General features: G+C 47.2%; 1 protein-coding gene across 6 annotated transcripts in view; it reads right to left on the reverse strand.

Annotated features, from left to right (window-relative positions):
• LOC144147444 (uncharacterized) overlaps positions 1-22,117 on the reverse strand; it is an 88,209-nt gene that overhangs the window by 15,264 nt on the left and 50,828 nt on the right. For 5 of the 6 annotated variants that reach the window (XM_077679564.1, XM_077679563.1, XM_077679560.1 and 2 more), the window contains exons 18-22: positions 21,513-21,829; positions 13,285-13,395; positions 13,027-13,110; positions 9,996-10,181; positions 6,644-6,861 (exon numbers count right to left, since the gene is read on the reverse strand). In XM_077679564.1, coding sequence (XP_077535690.1) covers positions 6,644-6,861; positions 9,996-10,181; positions 13,027-13,110; positions 13,285-13,395; positions 21,513-21,829 — 916 coding nt within the window. The remainder of the gene's footprint in view (positions 1-6,643; positions 6,862-9,995; positions 10,182-13,026; positions 13,111-13,284; positions 13,396-21,512; positions 21,830-22,117) is intronic. The other variant, XM_077679565.1, reaches the window with a different exon arrangement.

The following is a 22,117-nucleotide window of genomic DNA, read 5'->3' on the forward strand; positions in this document are numbered from 1 at the left end:
TCACTGTTAAATGCTGCCACAGTAACGTACATTTTTAACGCAGAGAGCATATTTTTATTCCTATATTACTAACTCAAACCTGTTTGCATGAAAATTACAAGTGCACAGGAAAAAAAAAACGTAGCACAAGAAAGGCGATATGGCTCGCGCGCATCGCAGCGCACGCTTACCGCGACATATCGTACTTTGATTATCCCTGATATGGCTTGTCAGGTCGCTTTTAAGATTAAATCTAACGTCGCAGGCATTAATTACAACTACTGGCATTCAATCGTAACCGGTTGCCCAGTCATGTGATGCTCCAATGCGCGTCGGCTATGCCGTGCGCGCCGCAGCGTTTGACGCGTCGACCGTTTCTTTCTCAAGGCTAGCGAGCCCACAGTCAAAACACAGCAATAACTAAGTGTGTAAACATCGCAAATCCGACTAAAAGTTCACTTCACCAACCGCTTTCGCAAGCGCGCACACCGCGTCACCCACCAAGGTCTGGCGACGGTAGAGTCACGCGCACCACGAAGCGTTCGATGACCTCCGCCTTTCGAGCCACACAACTTCCCGTAATCTGGCTCGTTATATCTGGCATTCCCATCGCGATAACGTGCGTGTTGAATACCACAGATTGAACAGAAACTCGGCCGAGCGAAGCGGCGAAAATGAACTCCATCCGCTCGCTACGCAGCTCAGGCGGCCGCCATCTTGCGTTGCGCCCGCGACATCCAATCAGGAGGGTCACTGTTCTTCGCCCCGACCGGAGGACCAATAGCGCTTCAGCATCTATTTCTAGTTTCGTTTGTGCGTCGTTTCTTTTCTGCCGTTTGTGCGTTTGTGAATGAACGAAGATACAAGAGACGAGCGGAACCGGAAAGACGATCGCTCGGCCGATCTAACCATATCAAAATGGCCGCGCCCGGTGGCACCGTTGCGGAGATAGAGCGCTCCGAAAATTGCCGTTTTTTCGCCCTTTTGCGCTGATAGTTTGTCACCGCGCCTTTTATGCCACTTTGCGACGCTTTTCAGCGTAAAAACTTTGCAGGCGCACAGAATAGGAAACATAGAAGCCGAATATGTGGGTTTCAAAAAAACGATGTTTTGGTCATTTTTCCGAAGTTGAAAGCCGCGTCCCCCCTTAAGCGCTGGATTTTTTTTTGTTTTTTACCACTGAAAGATTTTGTGAGAGAACACAAAAAAGTATGCTTGGATTCATATTTTAGAGAGACCGACTTACCCTCAAGTGGCTTCAAGGAGTGGCATAGCCATAAGTTCCGCTAGGTTGACTGCTCCGCAAAGATTTAAAACTTTGTGTACAGCATTGACTTATATATTGAATCATAGACAAGGAATGTAGGAACAATTTGTATATCTTGTACAAATACGTTGTGCGTATACTTTTTTGTGCATTTTCCCCCGATTTTTTGACCAATGAACTGTGAATAATTGTACCTTTTATGAAACTGCTGTTGTGTTTGGAAGAGCAATCTATAAGCTACAATTTCATGCACATCAAGGCCAAATGTGTCCACTAGCTCAAGAGAAAAAAAAAGCTTTGCGAAAGCACTCAAAAAAGGCAGTTTTTTTCGCCGTAATGAAAGGGTTAATGCAGTTGCTATGGGGAGTTTGCTGGGAGTACACAATCAACCATAAAAAGTGGGTTGTCACATAATTTTGGGACATACAATTGGGGGTTTAGAGTACAGTGGAACCCCCAAACACAAACTTTCAAGGGAGCGTGTGAAAGCGTCGTATGATTACGGTAAGGCTACATGCCGCCCTGGTAGGCACACGACAAGTGAACAAAAAACTTAGCACCAGCAGTGAGCAGTGGTGGTCCAATTTGGACTGCGCTCTGCCTGCTGGAGTGCACTTCTGGGCCTTGGTATTGGAGGCAGTTTGCTAGCGTTTATCCTGTGTTATGTAAACTGGGTTTAATAATGCTTGCCTGCACGGCTTTTTTGCCCAGTGTTGGCTTGGGGACACCTCCAGTCGCTGCTGAGAAGGCAGTCCAGACACCTTATTGAACACGGCAAACCAACGTGACTAGCGACCATGCATTACTCGCTGCATTTGTTTTCAATTAACACCCATTGTATACAAAACCCGAGGAGACTACTACCTACCAGACAGTAAGCTGTGACCAATGGGGCTAGAGAGCATAAGGCTCAAGCAAAAATACGTGCAGGTTTGTGGGCGACACTTGGGACATTTACTGACCCAATATGCCAAACATGTTTTTGAAGCTAAATGAGCAGGAAATGCTGCCTGCGAATGCTTTGCAGAATAGAGAGGCATTAGCTGCTAGCAAGGGCTGGCATAATTATAGGTGGAGAACTTTGCTCTGCGCAAAACAGGTGCTGCTACCATACTGCCAAAGCACAGCCAATGAAGTGGCGGGGAGTGCGTGCATCGAGGCATGCCCAAATGCAAAAATGAAAGTTCAGGGCAGGCGCCCCTCTTAACCCTCTGCAGGCCACTGTCAGGCCCTGCCCGAAAACGCAACACAGCTGTAGCGGTTAGTGTCCGGGTGACCGGACACCTGGGTGACACCATGTCCTGGGTGACCGGCCAACTTGAATGTTCAAGGTGAAATTGTGCGGTGTTTCTCACCGCGATACAGGCACATTCTTTGTATACATGACGCGCCATCTCTTGAGCAACAAGTCAACGTCGTTGAAGTTTGCTTCTTTTTGCACTAGGGTGCAGCACAATGTTTAGCACGGGCCTTCTAGATCCCAGAGCATTTTCACGTGCATGCCATTCACTGAGAAGCAAGGCCACTTTCTCATTGTGCGTGTTTCACGGTGGTGCACTTAGCAAAAGTGATGACTTCTGTGCCTGCATTATGTCCTGTTTGTAGCTATAGTGTAGCTATAGAAAAACAAAAAGAGGAAGGAGAGAAACTATATTTTTCTGCAAAACCTGCAGTAACAACCTTGGCCTGCACCCTGTGTAGCTATAGACAGTGGTGCCACTGATGAACGGTGATTTGGAGCAATTTTTGTATCAGCAAATTATTAATTTTGGAGCAATTTGGAGCACCTAAATGCCAGTTTTGGAGCACCTTGGAGCAACTAAACATCTCAACTGCTAGATGTGTCCAAAGCATCTCTCAACACTAAAAATTGACCAGTATCGTCCAGTAATTGATGTGGAGGTCGTCATGGAATGCGCTTCAAGGTGCTTTTCCCACATGCGATCACAAATGGACGGCACAGCTCAAGAATAATGGTCTTCTTGTCCCTACTAGGGGAAGTCTCCCAATAGCCCAAGAATAGCGAAATAGCCAATAAAGAAAAGTTCTACAACCACAAGAAAAAGTAGCCATATGTGGCTCTTTATAGCCCAACCTGTCATTCCTGGGGCAATGGGATTTTTTTTCCGTTTCTTTCGAAACAGTCGCTAGAAGTCGCCAGAAGTTTGCTGCAATTAAATCCCCTAAGTATCCATGCAATAGCAAAAATGCAACAAAACATAATTTGCAAGGTATTTAGTTCCTTTCTGGTGTGGATAAAAGACAACATGCAACACGATAATGAATATTGAAAGGCTTCGACAAACCTGCCTAGCAAAAAAAACGCGCCTCTCGCGCCTCTTTTCTAGTTTATTAATTGTTGAGGCAAGCCCTCGTGTTTTACTTTTTCATTTTATTAGATGCAGGCGCTTGCTATAGTCCTCGTGTGCATTTCCAAGCTAGCTGGAAATGTGCACGAGAAATGCGCATGGAGCACTTTTGCATGCGATTCGTGTGCGTCGGCATTGCACGTGCGATTTTTTCACGCCCGCACACGGCAGTTTCTACCACGCTCAGAAAATGACTCGCGTCGCGCACGGCAGTGGGAGGAGCCTGGCGACTTGCGCCAATGGGGAGGCGCGTGCCTCATGGCGGCGGTTTTGAAGCGCTCGAGACAGCCCGGTCACGGCTGGCTGGCGCAAGCAGAAAACGCTCCATGAGGTTCGTGCTTTAGAGAGACTGGCTGTTTTTCACGGCCCGCTTCACTTGCGGCAGTCCCCTCCGCGAGCCCAACAAGCGAAGCGAGAGCTTGCAGCCGACCGCGTCATGCATGCCGCGAAACGGCGCTCCCGCTGGCTCTCAGAGCGGAGAGGGCCGGCAATAAACGGCACCTAAAACTACCTATTGTTTATAGCAGGAATTATTGGAAACTACAACAAGGAAAGTTTTTACCTGCGGTACGCCAGCGCTGCAATGACTTGCTAGACGAAAACACTGTATCGGCGGTAAAGTGACAGCGCCAACCAAACTCACCGCGGAAAACACGATTACGGGTGCGAGGGAGTTCGAGTTATCAACCCGATTTAGTTATACATGTCTAGAGACCACTGCGAAGTAGTGCTTGTAACAGGCTGCACGCGATTGGCGCGACACAAATTTTGGCGCACTTTCGGCGCACTTGCTTGCAAAATCGTGGTTTTTTATCAGGATGGCGCAGGATACCTCATTTGGCGCAGGAGTGGGAGCACTGTATAGAAAAACAAAAAGAGGAAGGAGAGAAACTATTTTTCTGCAAAACCTGCAGTAACAACCTTGGCCTGCACCCTGTGTAGCTATAGAAAAACAAAAAGAGAAAGGAGAGAAACTATATTTTTCTGCAAAACCTGCAGTAACAACCTTGGCCTGCACCCTGTGTAGCTATAGAAAAACAAAGAGAGGAAGGAGAGAAACTATATTTTTCTGCAAAACCTGCAGTAACAACCTTGGCCTGCACCCTGTGTAGCTATAGAAAAACAAAAAGAGGAAGGAGAGAAACTATATTTTTCTGCAAAACCTGCAGTAACAACCTTGGCCTGCACTTAAGAGAAGGCTTCGAGTGGTTTCGCACGCTGCTCCAATTTATGGGTAATGGAGTTTTGGAAGCAGAACGCAAGAGAAAAAAAAAATATCCTACAGTGGAATCTCAATGATACGAATTTCGGGATGATACGAATTTCTGATAAGTCCCAGCGAAATTGCATTGTTTGCAATGGGAAAAATTTCGGCTCTTACGAATGGACTTGCGTGGCCCGGCGGATGATACGAACGAGCTGGCAAGGCGCCCAACTGCCGGGCTAGCAAGCAACGTACGGGCTCTCTCTCTTCTCTTTTCTCCAGGAACGGCCGGGCTATTGTTTTCTGCTCGCGAAAACGCGCCGCACACTCCACAGGCGCGCAGACGCCACCGCGAAACCACTCGCACACTGCGCGGGGTGCGCTCGGCCGCGGCAGAAAGGCAGTGGCTTCGGTCACAATGTGGTGCGCAGGGCGCTCGAGCAACCGCTTCTAACCGCTTTTTAAAATGCCGCTCAAAGTACACACAAAGTTTCTTGTGAGGTAAAGGTGCTAATAATGTGGGCGCAAACGCCACTACAAAGCATCGTCCGTGTCGCTAGTGAAAGCACGCATGAACTATCTGCCGGGGTGCTAAGCCTAAGCATCTCCGGCGGAGACATCCGGCTGTCTCGAGCACTTCGAAACTGCCGCCATGAGGCACGCCTTCCCATTGGCGCAAGTAGTCAGGTCCTCTCACAGGCGCGCGTGTCGCGCGTCATTTTCTGATTGAGGCGCAGGCGGCCTGCGGGAGCGGAATCGCCGACACAGGTGTAAAAATATTGCGCGCACAACGCCGACGCGCACGAATCGCTTGCAAAAATGCTCCTGTAGTGAGCTCGGGCACGGCGAGTGAGGAAACGAAAGTCCAGAAAGGCGCGCTCGGCAACATGGAGGTTTAAAAAAAGTGGAAAAACGTCACAGATTTCTTCACGCGAAAGTAAGAAAAGAAAAACGGAAACTTTTCTTGTGCTCAATTTTTTTGGTCTGTTGGTTCATATGAATTTCGGATGATACGAATATTTTTCGTGGTCCCGCGAGATTCGTATCATCAAAATTTTACTGTATTAGCTTTTCTTCACGGCACCAGAAACTGGCAAAATAGTTTCTGACCAGGACGGCCAGAAAGTAGGTAAAAGTTTCGGGCCACTAAGTGCCTTCCCACGCCTAGCTATAGTGTGTTAAAATGTATAAAAATTTTAGCTTATAAGTAAAGCTAACAGCAAACAAGACAATCAAGAACTGGGCAATACCCTTGGGCCCAGAAGCTGGCCTGCAATAAAATAATGGACTGAAAGTTGCAGGCTGGAGTCCCCATTAAGGGTTTACATTAGCTGCCTTCGTGTAAATCTGTTGCTACCTGCTTGCGATTGGGCAGCAATAACATTTCAGTTAGCTTTTTCTATAACCTGTGGCCTAGCAGCTACAAACAGAAACGCAAAGAGAGCAATGCGCCATGAAGAAAGCCCAGAAAGAAGCATACTATGAACTTTCTAGGCACCATAGGCTCGCCGTGCCTCCCGCTTTACAGCTAAGCCACAGCTTTGCACTTTTGCCAGCTGCAAGCTTGATAAAAGCAAAAATGTAAACTTTGAGCCTCACTCTGAGGCTTGGCATACAATGGCAGTTGCACCTTGAGGTGCTGTGAGGCTGCTGCGGGGCACAATGGCCCTGCAGTTTCCCCTCTGGATGTGAAACCCACAAGCTGCCTACTCTGGCACACCGATGAGCAGAAAATACAAACACACCACTTGTGGCCGAAGTGACACAGCCCGAGGCACCACTGCCGGCCAAGCAACCAGGCAAATGGCTGCGCACGCCACTCACCCGAACGTGGGCTCGCTGGCCGCCTGCGTGGACTCCCCCTGCCCCTGCTGCGGCAGGCCCTCGGGCCCTGTGCTGCCGACGCCCGGAAAGGAGGCCTCGGGAGGAGGGTGCCCCCCGAAGGAGCCAAAGCTGGGGGCCTGCACTGCAGCACTGTCGTCCCCCCCGGAGACGGCACTGTGCTCCAGCACCGTGGGCAGGGGCCCCACGTTCTCCCACACCTGCAGCGGCACAGTCGGGTAACACGGGCTCACCCAAAAACCCTAGGCGCCACCAGAAGGGGAGATTTCCAACATCTTCAAGCGGCAGCCAAGTTCAGTGCAACAACAGTCTTTGCATTAACGGGAGACGAAGTCTTGGAATCCCGAAATTTGACCAAAAAATCGATTTTTCGAAAACTGCCATTTTTGGAAAGAAGATTGATTGATTGATTGTGGGGGTTTAACGCGCCAACGCAACGCAGGCGATGAGGCGCGCCGTAGTGGAGGGCTCCCGATTAATTTTGACCACCTGGAGATCTTTATCGTGCGCCGAAATCTCGTACACACGGGCGTTTTTGCTTTTCGCCTCCATCAGAAAAGCGGCCGCCGCGGCCGGGAATCGAACCCGCAACCTCGTGCTCAGCAGCACAACGCCTTAGCCACTGAGCCACCGCGGCGGGTATTTTTGGAAAGTAGAGCTATTTTTCTTTCAGCCAAATATCCAGACCCAGGAGTACGTATTTGAGCCATAATATCAATTTATAGCACCAACAACCGCTAAAATCGGCCAGTATTCGATGCAAAAATAGCATTTTGTCCGACGGCTCGCCGCTCGGATTCTACTAGCGCTATGGCGTCCATCTTGGTCTCACCCGAAAGTGCATCTTTCCATTTTCAAATCCCCGCCAGAACCGCTTCGTTTTGTCCATTGGTTGCGAGTATAACTGGAGTAGAAAAAAGACTGAATGCACCGCCCAATTTGCTACCAACTGCACGTGACTGCAGGGCGCCATCTCATTAGCTGGGCGCAGTGGGTCGTCTGCTCGGCACTCTCATCACAGTGCAACGGGTCATGTACTTTGTCTATGCGACGACCAGCAAAAGTCCTGCACGGCATAAAAATAAAGTAAACATGTCTATCGATAACCAAAAGGTTGAATGAACAGTATTAGAAGGCGCCTGGAATGAGTTTTTCTACGTCTCTGGCGGCAACTTACCGCGATAATGGCGACCAGACGGAGGTAGGCTTTGCGCACCCGCGGGCTGCCAAAACGATAGCGTTAGCGATATGACTACGCCTGAGGGTGCACTAATGTGCGTCTATCTTCAAATAGAAATAAAAGAAATGAAAAGTGGAGGATTACGCTTGCCGTTGGTGCAAGGGAAGTGTATTCATTCTGTTATCAATGATGCCGCAGCGGGTTGGCCCACTTCCTGGCGCGCGCTTCCTCGTCGGCAGGTTACCAAATAGATGAGCGATTTGAGAATGATAGATGCTCGCACTGTGCACAATGAGAAGTGGTGATGTGATATACGAGTAGATTGAATCGAAAGCACCCAGTCAAGCGCATGCACGTCACAGAACAGTGGGGTGCATTCCGCAATGCACCACAAACGGTAACTTTGTTGCAACTCATTTCGCAGGATGCAAATTGCGCCGGAGCTGATTTGATTGCAACAAATGAAGCAGTAACACAACAAAATAAATGTTTACAACTGTCATGCACGATCGGCACCTCAGTTCTGGTCGCCAATGAGTGACGGCATGCTGCCAACAGCATAAAAATTGAAGCAACGTTCTGGCCTTGCTTTTGTTCAGTTGTTCTGCCAAGTGCCATCTGCAGACAGTATTTCATAATTTTCCCATCAACTGATTTCAGCAAACTTGGTATGCTCGTGTTGAGCGAAGTGAGCTATATTGTAAATCATTTCTTTTTTTTTTTTTTACATGCTCAATAGATAAAACTGTCACTTGTAGTAGAACTACTGCGATTTTCTCAGCTTCCCTTTTTTTGCATATGTGCCTAGCCTACAGGGGTTTTCATGTTTTTTTCAAGGGATTTCTACAAGCATTATACTATTGAATCCGGGAGAAAATGATCCGCATGCTAATGCTGTTTTAATTGGCTCAATGTGCCTCGAATAAATGTTATAAGTAATAATGCGAGCTCATTAAGTTTTCTGGAAACTGTACTTGGCATAATTAGACTCATTTTATCGAATCAACTAGTTTTACAGGAATATAAATAGAAAAAAAATGTAGAAAAAATTGAATAGAAAGTTCCTTAAAGTCCCGTAAGAAATTGCTTAACTCAGCTCCAGTATTTTCTTTATACAGTCGAATCCCGCTACAACAGAACTGACGGGATATGCCAAAAATGGAAATTCGTTGAGGCGATGTCTGCCCCAACACACCACGCAAGGGCAACAAAATAGCCCCGTATATTATTCACATCATTCACAGCATAATGCAAGGTTTAGAAAAAGAATTATTGCGCAATTGCGCCGTGTCTATTAGGATTACAGGGGGTTGAAGCAATGAAGGCAGTCGCAAAACATATTGCTGGATTACTTCCAGATAGCTGCTGGGCCATCGGAAGCTTCCTCTCGCTCGTGGCAGGCAAGGGAGGGGCCGTCGTCATATCCTCTGACTAGGCACCTTGCATTTATTACCAGTGCTAGCTCCTGACTAAGATAGGATGATGCGGGTTCAAGACTAAACACGAAAACATTATTCTTGCTTTTCACGTCGAAGAATGGTAGAAGGAAAACTGCATGCCAATAACGCATACATGACGGCGTCGCGCCAGCAGCAGAGCACATTCGCGCAACTTCAACTGGATACAGATTGGCTGTAGCTCCAGCTCGGCGAACCGGGCCTGTGCCTCATGTAGACGGCCAGCCACATCGCTATTACCAACAAACAATGGCGTCCATCTAAGAGTTTGTTTTTGTTAATGAGTGGTAGCGTGGGCGCGCGACGCACGTTTTCAGAGAAACTAAGCACCTTGAATGTAAAAAAGTTAGAGACAGTTGGCGTTATGCTTATTTCATTGTAAAATAATTGTTCAAACCCAGCCCTAGTCGGCAAAAATTTCGTTGAAGCGAAAGCAAGCCAGACAAATGGTTTGTTGTGGCGAGGGCTTTGTTGCATTGACTTCTATGGCTAGCAGATGGGGAATTCGAAATATTTCGTTGAAGCGGACTTAGTTGTTGCGGGATTAGACTGTAACTAGAAAAATAATTATGAGACTTGAAAACTAATTACAAATTTGAAATGAGGAAAGACACAACACACATGCACAGTGATTTTCATTACCACAGACCAATTAATAAAAAGTTGGTTTTAAGACCAGTGTCTCCCCTCAAGTTACCTTTTTAACAGATGCAATCTTGAGGTTCAGGTCATCTGTAGAAGGTGAGATGGGAGAGTTGGCAGAAGAAATTTCGCTCGAAAGGGAACGTGCAATGGCCATATGTTTGGTTTGCTTGTCGTCCCCGAACTGGGCTAAATCAGGGTCAAATGTGAAGTCCAGCTTCATATCTCCACCATCTTCTCCCTGCACACACACAATAAAAGAGCACATCTTCTTGCACACCATTCTTTACAAATTTCTTTTTTTTTCCACAGGGCTCAGCTCCTAAACCCGAGGCACACGAAATGATTAAAAAAAAAAGAAAAATTTAATGGCAGTTCCCTCATTACAACGATTAGGGAACGTAACCAAACCATGGCTAAATACCACTGAAAGTCCCCAAAAGAACCACAGAACGAGAGAGTTGCATCCGACATCGCCTCTATGCGAACACTGTAACAGTAATGCATACTTTACAGCTCTACGATACAAATACATAAGTAAACTGAAGGAATTACGCCGCACCTACTGCAACTAATGCCATGACTGGGGGAAAAGATAGTAATTGACAATTCGTTCAGACAGCACACTATCGCCAAGCCGATTTTGACCCCGTTTGTGTTGTTTCAATACTCAGAGTGCACCAGAAGTTGTTTAGATTTTTTATTTATGCTCAAATTTTTAATGACATGGCAAATAGCACGCCAGAATGAATGAAGAGATGAGCGTTATCTCGGTGAAACCTCATACTTCTGTAATGCCATTTCCAGTGTGCCTACCAAATTTCACTGCTCCAAGCCAAAAAATAACAAAGTTTGCACGAAAGCCACCTACCTCCCCCCTAAAGGGGTACTGACACAAAATTTTGAAGGCGAGATAACTTCGGAGATAGATTGGTGTGAACATATTTACATCATCTGCAAAGTATCACCGGCGAATACAGCCTAGAACATATTTAAAATCAATTTTGAAGTGTGCGAAACGCAAACGAGCAGCCAGCAGAGGACCACGCGCAATCGACATCCCGTGGATATTGTGGAAATAAACAACACCCAAACACGTCACGAGTTTGAGTTTGCCGCTTCCGCACTGCCGGCGTTTTTCGCCGGCTCGCCGCTCCAATCGGAGGGCCGGAGGGCGGAGCTTCTGCTCTCGAGAACGAACGACCCGATCGTCGGCGGCGGAGGCGCCGTGATTTCGTCGGCTCATCACGCAGCTGGCCGCGACCAAAGTTCTACAGCGATTCCAGGCACTCTGTTTCTACGATTACTTTTTATTTACATTAGATGCGAAAACGCGCCGGAGACACGAAAAGCCCACTGAGCGAGCTGCACGGTCGCTGTGCAGGCGGCGGCCACGGCCGCGAAGTGGCCCAGGCCGGCGCAGGTAGCTCGAGTGATAGCTTGTTACCGCTGCAAAGTCCCAACCTTGGCAGCTTATATGAGAAAGGAGTTAGTGATGCGATGGCGGGTTGCATTAAAAATTGTCATCTGCACCGCTTACGAGAGCGGCAATCGAATATCCGCCGCAGTGCTAAGCCGAACACATCTGTAGGCGGACCTGTAGGCAGACCGGCCGGCTGCTCCCAGCGCGCGTCTTGCCACCCACTGTCTCGAGCGTCGCGCGTAGTTCTTTAGCCGCGGTAGCATTTGTACTCGCAGCGCCTGCGTCACGTCCACGGTCGCTTTTTAATTAAGCGGCTCACGAGATCAGTACGTGGGGGCATTCGCAGAAACTGCCGGCGATGCGGATTCGACAGTGCTACGGCAGCTCTGCTCTGTGATATCCCTCCGACGGTCACGTGGTCAGCTTTGTTCACACAAAATCCATCGTTTCCCGGCACCCGTTGAAACCGAAACTGCGACTGGCCGCATTGAAAATGCCTCTAATTAAACAACCGTCGCACGCTGAAGCAAATGATGTTTCTACAGGTTATAAGTAGGTCACTAGCTACTTATCGCAACAAAAAAAAAAACAAGATGCGAAATTTTTGTGTCAGTGCCCCTTTAACTCTTTCGCGACCGCGCCATACGCCATCGTTCACGGGCGAACGACGATTTTCAAACCTCCTCACTAAAGCGGTGCTATTCGGACAACTGACGCCATCTGGCGTGTTCATTGGAAACCCCCTTTTCAGTTTCGTTGCCGTTTGTTTACATTTCTCCTGGGTAGACGGCATCGATACTGAAATTTGAACCCAAAGCAGCGGTGAGTTGGGCGAAAATGGCGTCCTGTTTTCACTGCGTGCTCTGCAAAGGCAGACAGCGGTTTCAGGGACTTCGGCTGCTGCTGCTGATTTTTTTTACCCCAGCAGCAGTGATGACTCCAGCAACAATGTGGATTCTTCAGATTTAGTTCTGATTTAGTTCTGATTCAATAGCCTCAGACTTCGGCAGGTGCTACCAGGGACGGTTTGTTTGACTTCGTGCTGCATTTGTAAACAAAACGTGCCTAATATATGACAACCGCAGTATTACTTCCATGTGTAGGGTCTGGATATTGTGCAGCGGGGATATTTTGCCAAATGCAGCACACCGTATCACATTATCACCTTCAAGATAGCCTGGCGCTCGTGTAAAATTAGCACTGCTTCTCAAGAGCGCTAAATTTTTTTCTTCTTTTTTACCACAGCAGTTATAAAGATTTTGTGTGAGAACACAAACAAGCATGCTTGGGTGCATATTTTAGAGAGACCGACGTGACTCTCCAGTAGCTTCGTGGAGTGGCACAGCCGTCAGGGCCGTTAGGTTGGTGGGCCCGCAAAAATCCAGAACTCAGTCTACAGTGGTGATGTATATATTGAATTCACAAAATAACTTTGAGGCTCAGTAAAATTGCCTATTTATGTTTTGCATATGCATTTTTGAGTTTTCTTCTTGTTTCGTTGACTAATAACTCAATAACTACACCTTTCACAAAATTGCTGTTGTGTAAGCTACAATTTCATGCATAGCAATGCTAAATCGGCCATTTTTCTGCGGTCGCAAAAGAACTCAAAACTGCTCATAAATTCACAACTGCATTCTGCTCTCAATCTTTCGGTACATACCTTGGGCTTAGTAGGCTCCACAACGTCGCTGGGTGCCTTAGGAGCAACGGGAGGCAACATCGGCGCGTTTCCAGTGCCAGGTTCCTGCACAAAGACGGTGAACCTATTGCTAACCTTCCTTGGGCAACAATGAGTCGCACCACCGCAAACACCTGCCATCAGTCCATTACATTATTACCGGCGTTAATTATACAACCAAAAAAATTTCAAAGACTAGGAATCCTATAATGAGGAACAAAAACAGAATGGCTCCACTACCTGTGACTTGGTTTGAGACTCGAACTTGTCCAGAGCTGCATTTTCTGCTTTGAAGTTTTTGTTTTCAAATATGACAGTGCCCATAGGCTTGCCGGAGTCCACGCCCACAGCCTAAAAGCAAAACAAAGATGCACTTGTCTACGAGATGGCTAAAAAAAAAAAAAAAGGCTCCACCATGTATCAATGTTCAAAAGCAGCTCTGCCCAGTATTAAGGATTGGGCCCCGGTTTACTTCCTTATAGGCACAATCACAAGTCTCCTCCTTCTGAACAGCAAACACAAATCAACAACTTCATAACAAAACCAGTGCATTGAACAGTGCAACCAGGTAGGTGCACAAGCTGTGAAACCTCATGTCGTCTCACCTCATGCATATATTAGGCCCATTGAGCAGATGTTTTGTGGCACGAAGCACAACTTAAAGGACTTCACTGGTTCCTTTCTGTCCTTTTTATCAGAGCAGAAACACTCGCACACACAAGAGAGCACCAGTTTGAACGTCAATAATACTAAAACTCACCATTAGTCAAGACTACATACACAAGATTTACTACTGCTGACATTTACTACACAGTGGTAAATGAAGAAATTATAACAGCTAAGCCGCAAGTACAGCGTTACAACACTGTTTCATTACACCATAATTTAATATAAACATGCATGTGCATAAGAGCACTGCAAGTGTGCAAATGCTTAGTACAACTGCAGGTGCTTTCAAAAATGCCTTGTGGACCCTTGTGCTGTGCCACACCATGCTTAAATCCAAGTGTGGTTCTGCACCTACAGGCATACAGCTGCATTTATGTCTCCAGACCCAGAATGCACCACTCTCTGACCAGCACATCTCAGTGACTAGAGCTGGGTCTTCGAAAAATCGCCATGGCAGCACAGAAAATTTTGTTGCCATGAAAAAGTTAGGTAATCAAAACTGCTACACACTATTTAAACAATGTCCCGCCTTTCAGACACATCTTTCATGAAAGTGTTCCCATAGCAGTTCAGATGAACCTCGATATTACAAAAACCAATTATTACAAAAACCTTGATTAACCAAGCAGCACAGCTTCATGCCCACTGAACCATAGCATCAGCCCATCCAAACAATCTTTCACAATTTCTACAATAACAAAGCATGTAGCAGTAAAAATTTATTAACACAAAACAGTGACCTATTTACAATGCAGGATTCGAATGAAATAATCACCAGGGCAAGCAACCTCCCAATTCAGTGCTGCCAGCTTTCCACAAAGCCTGCAGGCATCAGCGGGACCACCCACAGCGTAGGCAGTTAAAGGCACCTAAATGATTTCATGCAGCTTATTATGCTGCTTTTCATTACTTCTGCCTGCAATCTAGCACTTGCGTGTGTCTGCATCACTTTGTCATAGCCCCTTCGGGGATTCGCGGCTTCCCTCCAGGCGTGCACATACAGACGAGGAGTGAGCAACCTAGCGAGGCTGTGCACTGGCAGCCGTTTCACCGACTGAGAGGCGGCACGGCACTAGCTCGGCTGCAGTCTGGAGCAGGACAGGGGCCCTTCACCTGCCAGTTGTAGCATCTCTGATGAGCACAAAGGTCACACGCATGCCTTTGACCTTCCTCTGCTGATTGGAAAGAAATGAACACCAAGGAATGACTAAATTGCGCAATTCAACAGCTGCCTTCCTTCCCTTTGCCCCCATCTACGAGTTGACTGTTTAAATGCCAGTCGTGGTTTGCCACCAACCAACCATGATAAGCAATGCCAAAAAGATGTGAAAAGAAAATACTAGTTGAACGTATATATACTAGTTGAAGCCAGTAAGCACAGCATACGGAGTTGATTACGGCACTGAAACACGTCAACAAGACATGGCAGCAAGGCTATACTGTATGGCAAAGTACAACTCCAGTTCCACCCCTCATGTGCGATTTTGCTGAGAGCGCTGCCTTAATGTTCCATCTGGGCAGACATGGCAGCAAGGCTATACTGTATGGCAAAACACAACTCCAGTTGCGCCTCTGTCACATGCAATTGTGCTAGGTGCACTGCCTTAAGGTTTCATCTGGGCAGTTTCGCACGGCAAGTGCAAAAGACACTCGCATAAGAATGTTTTCGGACGAGTGCATTTTCAAAACAAGCGTAGCGTTCCATGACACCAGTACGCCTCCGCGTAAATTGGCGACATCCACTGCCACTATTATGAGCTGCGACGACAGCCTCATGCAATGCTTGGTCAAATTGGAGCAGGGCTAGCTCGCGCCCGACAAGAACTTGAAACAGACAAAACTAGCTGCCATTTTGGACCTTAAAGGCCAACTGCACTCAAAATTTCGACCTCTTAAAAACCGTATTTTCGTATAGTCTGCTTAAAAAGAAAGCAACATGCAAAATACAACAGCTGAAATACGCGCGTGGACGCCGCAAGCGGTCTGCAAAAATCGGCGATTTTGAAACCGAAACCGAGGAGAACGCGGCCATTGCAGTGACGTTGCAGCCGTCCAGCGAGCGGCCGGACGGTCGCCAGCTCGGGGGAATGTCTGCGCGCAAGCTCTACGCGCACACGGGGCAGCACATGGGTGAAGCGTGCGCAGCAGAGCTCGACCGGTTCTCCAGCTGCGTGGCTGGCCAGAGGAAGAAGCCCCCGTCGGCTGAAACGTCACCGGCGCGTCATGGCTGTTTACGCGATCCGCCGGCAGGTGCAGCGTGGTCTGCGGGGGAGCTTTTTTAAACGCTTCTGACTGATTAATGAGGCGTTTCATGGGGCTACCACTTGGGTCCCAGCTGATTTTGGGGTACTTACTACGCATTAAAAATAAATATGGCCGAGGTGAAATTTGAGTGCAGTTGGCCTTTAATAAAGTTTTGCTTCACTAAATACATTGTGCTTTGATTCCTTGCAGTTGCGGTGCAATTAAAGCTCAACTGCTTTAGCTTTTATCGAGTGGTGGCTTATATCGAAATGCCGCTTATAACAAAATTTATCGACGTCGCACTGACTTCTTTACAAGGAGGGATTACTGTATTGCGCTTCTGATATCTTTCGGCAGTTCCAGCCTGTCAAATTCCGTATCGTAGTTAGCAGTGGTCTGAAAATTATGCAAAATACAAAATAGCGAGCACTTTGCTAACTACAATTTACAAACGTATTTAGAAATTCTGATATATTTCGTTTCACGCAAAACAGCTATGAAATACAACAAAAAAACTCGTGGCCAACAACCACATCTCTGCAACACGTAAACACCGATTAGTTTGTTCCAGCAGTCTTGGTTTCGCAGTTTTGTTCTATTTCCTCCTCGTTTTAAATTTCCCTCCGGTGATACGCCACCACAAGCCTCAGCCTGCTGTCCACTGCCACACAAAGGCCTCTCCCATGTTCTTCTTCCAACCATTCCCGTCTTGGGATGCCCTAATCCATTCTGCACCTCTGAATTTTTTTTTATTTCACTACTCCACTTAATTGCCGGCCTTTCAGTGACCCACTGCTTTTGTGATTCGCTGCACACTGAATAAGAGGAATAACTGCCACTGTTCAGTCTAGGCGGGTGCCTTCAGACCAGTGCTCCTGTTGACACGTGCGAGGTGCTAATTCATACAACATGTGCCTTTTTGATTATTTGGCGTGCTCTTCTCACTCTTCCAACGAACTTGTGCAAAGCACAGACTGTTGGGGCATAGTACAGTGTGTGCTATTGCTTCAGAAATGAAACTGATGGACCTCGAAAGTGCTCACCGCGAATAAATGACAAAACGTGAAAAGTTGCAGAAAATCGCCACTTTTGTCCACAAGCACCTGCATTACAATTATTCTGTCAATACAAGACAAGCTTTTATCATAATTTTATCGTGCAGAGAGAATTAGTCACTAAATCACTGTGCATTTTGACTCCCAAGGACAAGTTTTCAAATGAAGCTGCAGAACGAAGTGTCAGATGCCCTGAGTGAAACTTAAGCTTGCGAGCTTGACAGGGATACAAAGACACCCTTGCAGACACTCAAGCAAAAGGGCAAATGGAGAGCCAGCAGGTCTACCAGCAGGAGGTGGGGACAGCGGGCAATCGACAGTGAATGCCTAGCTAGCCAGCGTGTAAAGAGTAAAACCCAACGGAAAGCGGGAGTACGCAGACACCAGTTCAGTGTGCATGCACCCCTATTACAGGTATCGTGCTTCTTCAAAATCCACGGCACGCTGTGAGCAGTCGGGGAAGCTAACTTCGAGTGGCCCTCGCGATGTCCACACGGTTGGGGCTCCTGTCCGCAGTACTCTTAATCTGTACACACATAATTTTGACTTTTCGTGTTCCACCTGTGTCCTGTCCTATTTTGCAACAGCTTTGCATGTTTGTGCAACACCTGATGAGGGGCAAAGGAAAATCTAAGTCTTCAGCCCTTGTACAAAAATACAGCCCCCCCTCCAGAGTTTAAAGGAGTACTGACACAAAAATTTTATGTTCCACTTTTATTGCTTTTATCGATGCTTAACGGTCTGGCGAACCCGAAACAGCACTTTAAATACTTCAGCGCTCGCTAATTAATTACATTGAACGGCCTGAAAATGGTTTCATTCAAATTCCCAAGCTTTCATCCCGAAAAACGCATATGACAGATCCCGGCGCGACCCCACCGCTTTGTGCGGACGTCAAAACACTGCGGAGGCCGGTGGGGGCGTTGTTTCGACCGCGGTGCCCCCGGAGCTGAACGGCTGAGCTGCCTGAAGGTGCTAGGCCCACCACTGCGGCGGAAATTCGATGACCGCTTTCAATAAAAGTCCTCATGGCGACTTCTATTGCGATTCCGGGCTATACTATCGCTTCCTTTCCAGTGTGTTGAACTTTATTTTTGCCAACAGTGCCTTTCTGGGCAGCGGTTATGCCTGTAGCTTGGGGTACGCGCACCCGTTTGTGAATGCGCCGGCGCCCGCTCGCGGGGCCGCGCGTGTGAAGTGACGTCACGAGTTTTTGACGAGCGCTGTTGCGTCACTTCTTTTGGCTTTCACGGGGTGATGTCACGCTGATGTCCATTTGCTGAATGCCGCTCCGCGCGCTGCTCCGTCGGCGCTATAAATGAGATCCAATTGAAGTATGTTCTTCGCGTCGCGGGCCGCTCATATTTCAGCCAGGGTATTCTGTTGAGTAAAGGAAGCGAACTGTGCAATAATATTAACGCCGAAAATTGGTGTCAGTACTCCTTTAAAATCTTTCAAACTTGGACACAATTTGGTGATGCTACATGGGGGCTTTGCAATATGCACAATGGGAAGCCAAAAGCCAAGCAATAAGGAATTGCAATTAAACTTTCAAGCAGCACACAAATGATTCTGGTCCAAATACACCCTAGATAATGAACCCTATCTCTTCTCCCTAATCTGTGCACAGCTAAGGTAGTTCAGTTTTAGGGGACAAGCTCCTCGAAACTTTGTTTTTTTAATAATAAAGTTAGGAGGCTGAAATTTGAACAGCTTGTAAAGATTCAGCTCCTCTTTCACATGTGCAATCGGATTATAAATAGGTGCTCCAGATTAAATTTTATGCAGCATGACATGCAGAAAAGTGGCTTTTTGTGCACTTTTATATAGTAAAAATTTTTACTGAATGCTTTAAAGTAGCCTAGGTGGTTCCTAATGATCAGGAGAGTGCACAAATCTACCTGAAAAGAACTTTATATCCATTTACTTCACCAGAAAAAAAATGAGTGGTAGTGTGCCTTTTTTGCTTTGTATATTTTTGTTTTATGACCGCCAGAAATATCTAGCGCTACAGGCATAATTAACAAGATTTGTGCACTATTTGTGCTATAATGAATATCTGTGCAAAATTTGATTCCAATACGACAACTTTAAGTGGGAAACTGAGTGCACAAACTCAGGAAACGGACAAAAACACTGAACTGAGAAAAACGCAATTGAAAGTTTTTTTTCTTTGACAGATTCCGAAATCCTTGCTCAAACAACATGAAACTTGGTGGAGATATAGTCTAAAATGTTCACACTGAGGCACGAAAGCTGCAACTCTCCTGCCGCATAACCCGGACAGCCAACTGCGCGTGCAGCGAGTACCACTTTCACATTGACGGCGAAACTATCACGGGGACTTCCAGTGCAGAGTTCTGGGTCGTGGCCTCTCCGGCCGATGGCAGCAGCGCGATGCAACAAGTAAACAGTAGAAATCGGTACTCTCAAGCCGGTATTTAAACGGTAAAAGCATCCTGTTAATGAGCAGTGTGCAGGGCCACACTAATAAGCCATTAAAAGCAGATGAAAATCGGGTCCCTTCTTTGTTGCCCTAAAAATTCAAGGGTTTGCACGAAGTGAAAAAATTCCAGGCTTTCAAGGCCTTTAAAAACAATTTTCAATTGGAAGGGTTTTCACGGTTTTCAAGGACCTGTGCAAACCCTAAAAGCTGTCTTGGAAAAAAGGCATTAACACTATGCACCGGTGAATTTAGAATGACCACTGTGCACGTTTGTGTAATACTTAAACCAATTCTGGTCTGACTTTCTATACATTTAATATGGGTTCTTTGCAGAACCAATATTAAAGGTTCTTGCATGGGTGGCGCAGGGGCGTTTTGAAATAAAACTAAGGTGCTGGTGGAGGAAAAGGAAGGGTGCCACGGGGGCATACATGAGAAAGTTCGTGGCTTCTTTTTGACGCCGTGCGCTGCCCCGCATACAGTTTCCATTCCACAGCTGTCGTGAAAGCTCATGGGACTACCATTTAGTACATTCTTCATTGCATTTTCCATTTCTTTGTCATAAAGAACTGTGTTAATCAAGCACATATGGCTGAACACACATGAGATGAATGCTGCCCTACTTATATATCAACACCACCAAAAAAGCTAAAAGCAGCAGGATAGCTTTGCGTTTCTTTCATGCCACAGGAAAATTCCCTGAATCTGTTAGAATGTCCTTTTACTTGCTGAAATACGCTTGAGAACATTGTGTAGATCAGTGTTCCTAATGGAAATCTCAAAATATTTGCTTCAATTCAGAACAACTAGAACAAAATCATTTGCTTTGAAAGGAAGAACCCCTATTCACACAGCCTTACAAATGAGGTCATAACACAAGGTACCAAAATAATTCACCAGCCATTATGGTGTTCCCTAATGCCAAATTTGATGAGTGCAGCTGCTTAGGTGGTTTGATTGTGCGAAACACAGAGGTTAATAGTTAGAGAAAGACAGGCATGTATGTGCAGCTACAGTACAGACTACTCTGGCAGCAAACAGCCGCAGCAGACAACTCATGCAATGCTGCATTTCTAATCACTGCATCAGTGCACACGCTTACCAAAATGACACTGGCAGACAGACATCACTGACCGGGTCGCTGCTGTGGAGCACTCCCCTCCTCCTCGTCACTTTAACAACCACTCCGCCTTTCTTTCGACGCTTACACTTATCTTTCTCCCTGTACTTCCTTCCACGCACGCTCTTTGATATTGCCATCACCCATCTTCTTGTTGCGGTCTGCGTACAAGCAGCACAAAAATCCTCCCCATTCGCTACATTACTGCAGACGATGCTGCTGCTCAGTGCATGAACGAACTCATTGAAGCTGCGCTTTAAAGGCTGCAGAGAGAATAGGCTGAAACAATGTGGCAACCCTGAGTGAAATTCTGTTGTGCGGTGGGACGTTCAGCGAAGGAGCGTAGTGGGAGATGTGGGGAGAGGGAGGATGTGCCACACATGCTTATTATCCCTCAACATAGTATGTGACCAAGGGAGTACACTGTAGGTCTTTTTTTTTTTTTTACTTAAAAATCGGTGCCACACGTGCACTAACCTAGCTTGTTGGCGATCGGCACTATTGTCACGAGTGCTTCTTTACAAGCGAATGCTTCTCGAGACGAAGTTGTGACGATTTTTCCAAGGCGAGAAAAATTAAGCGCAATGTTTTTACTTAACCTATGTGAACTGCTCTTCTTGCATGGTGCACGGCGGCAGCAGCAAAGCTGTTTTCCACAAATACCAGAAGCATTTTTGGCATAGCGGAATGTGAAGATTTCGCAGCCTAGTATTAAAAGTCGCCACGTAGCCTCTGGAGGGGCGCTTGATAAATAAAATTGTGTGCACCCCGTTTGTTTTCTCCCCTGGTAACGTTGCCCAGAGACACAATAAAGCAGAAGTGCCACCTGAACCTTCGCACTGGTTGCGAGTGGCTGTCAAATTGAGCGACGATTCCGATCGCACGCCGCACTGTACAAACAAGGCCCCCGCAGGAGCAGCGCAGCAGCACTCACCCCCGGGGGCGGCCCGGTCGCCTGCGGCGGCAGGCCCTTAGGGCTGGGCCCGAGCAGCGGGGGGCCCTTGCCGTCGTTGCTGGGCGAGGAGCGCTGCGACGAGGCGGCCGAGGCGGGCTGGTCGCTCACGTCAATGCCACTGTCGTGCTGATCACTGCCTCGGTCGAAGCTGCTGGACTTGGAGGAGACCAGGACGTCTGCGGCGGCCGCCGGGGCCGCCACCGCAGCCGCTGATGGGGGGCCGCGGAGGGCGTGCGTTATGGGCTTCTCCCACGCATTCGCCAGGGGCCGAGCCACCCCAGCTGGCACACAGGCCTCTGCACGCACGCAGGCAGGCACACACTTCCATTTCCCACTACTAGCACCAACAGTACCACAGCTGGCAAGAGTCAAAAAGGTTGATACTCAAAAAATGGTGCCAATACGGGGGGGATCTACAGTTGTTTCATAGCAGCAAATAATTGAAAAGGTGAAAGCGTGCTGGGCAGCACTGTCAGATGGTGCAATTCGGCACCAGATGTGGTGACATTTGGGGGCTTGACCGATTAACCGATTTTTAGGTGTCTAGGAAAACATTTCTTCCGTGATAAACATACTGGTTAGCA

This window comes from Haemaphysalis longicornis, unplaced genomic scaffold (genome assembly GCF_048455015.1).
Source record: "Haemaphysalis longicornis isolate Haplotype H1 unplaced genomic scaffold, Haemaphysalis longicornis Haplotype H1 scaffold_1, whole genome shotgun sequence".
Lineage (NCBI taxonomy): Eukaryota > Metazoa > Arthropoda > Arachnida > Ixodida > Ixodidae > Haemaphysalis > Haemaphysalis longicornis.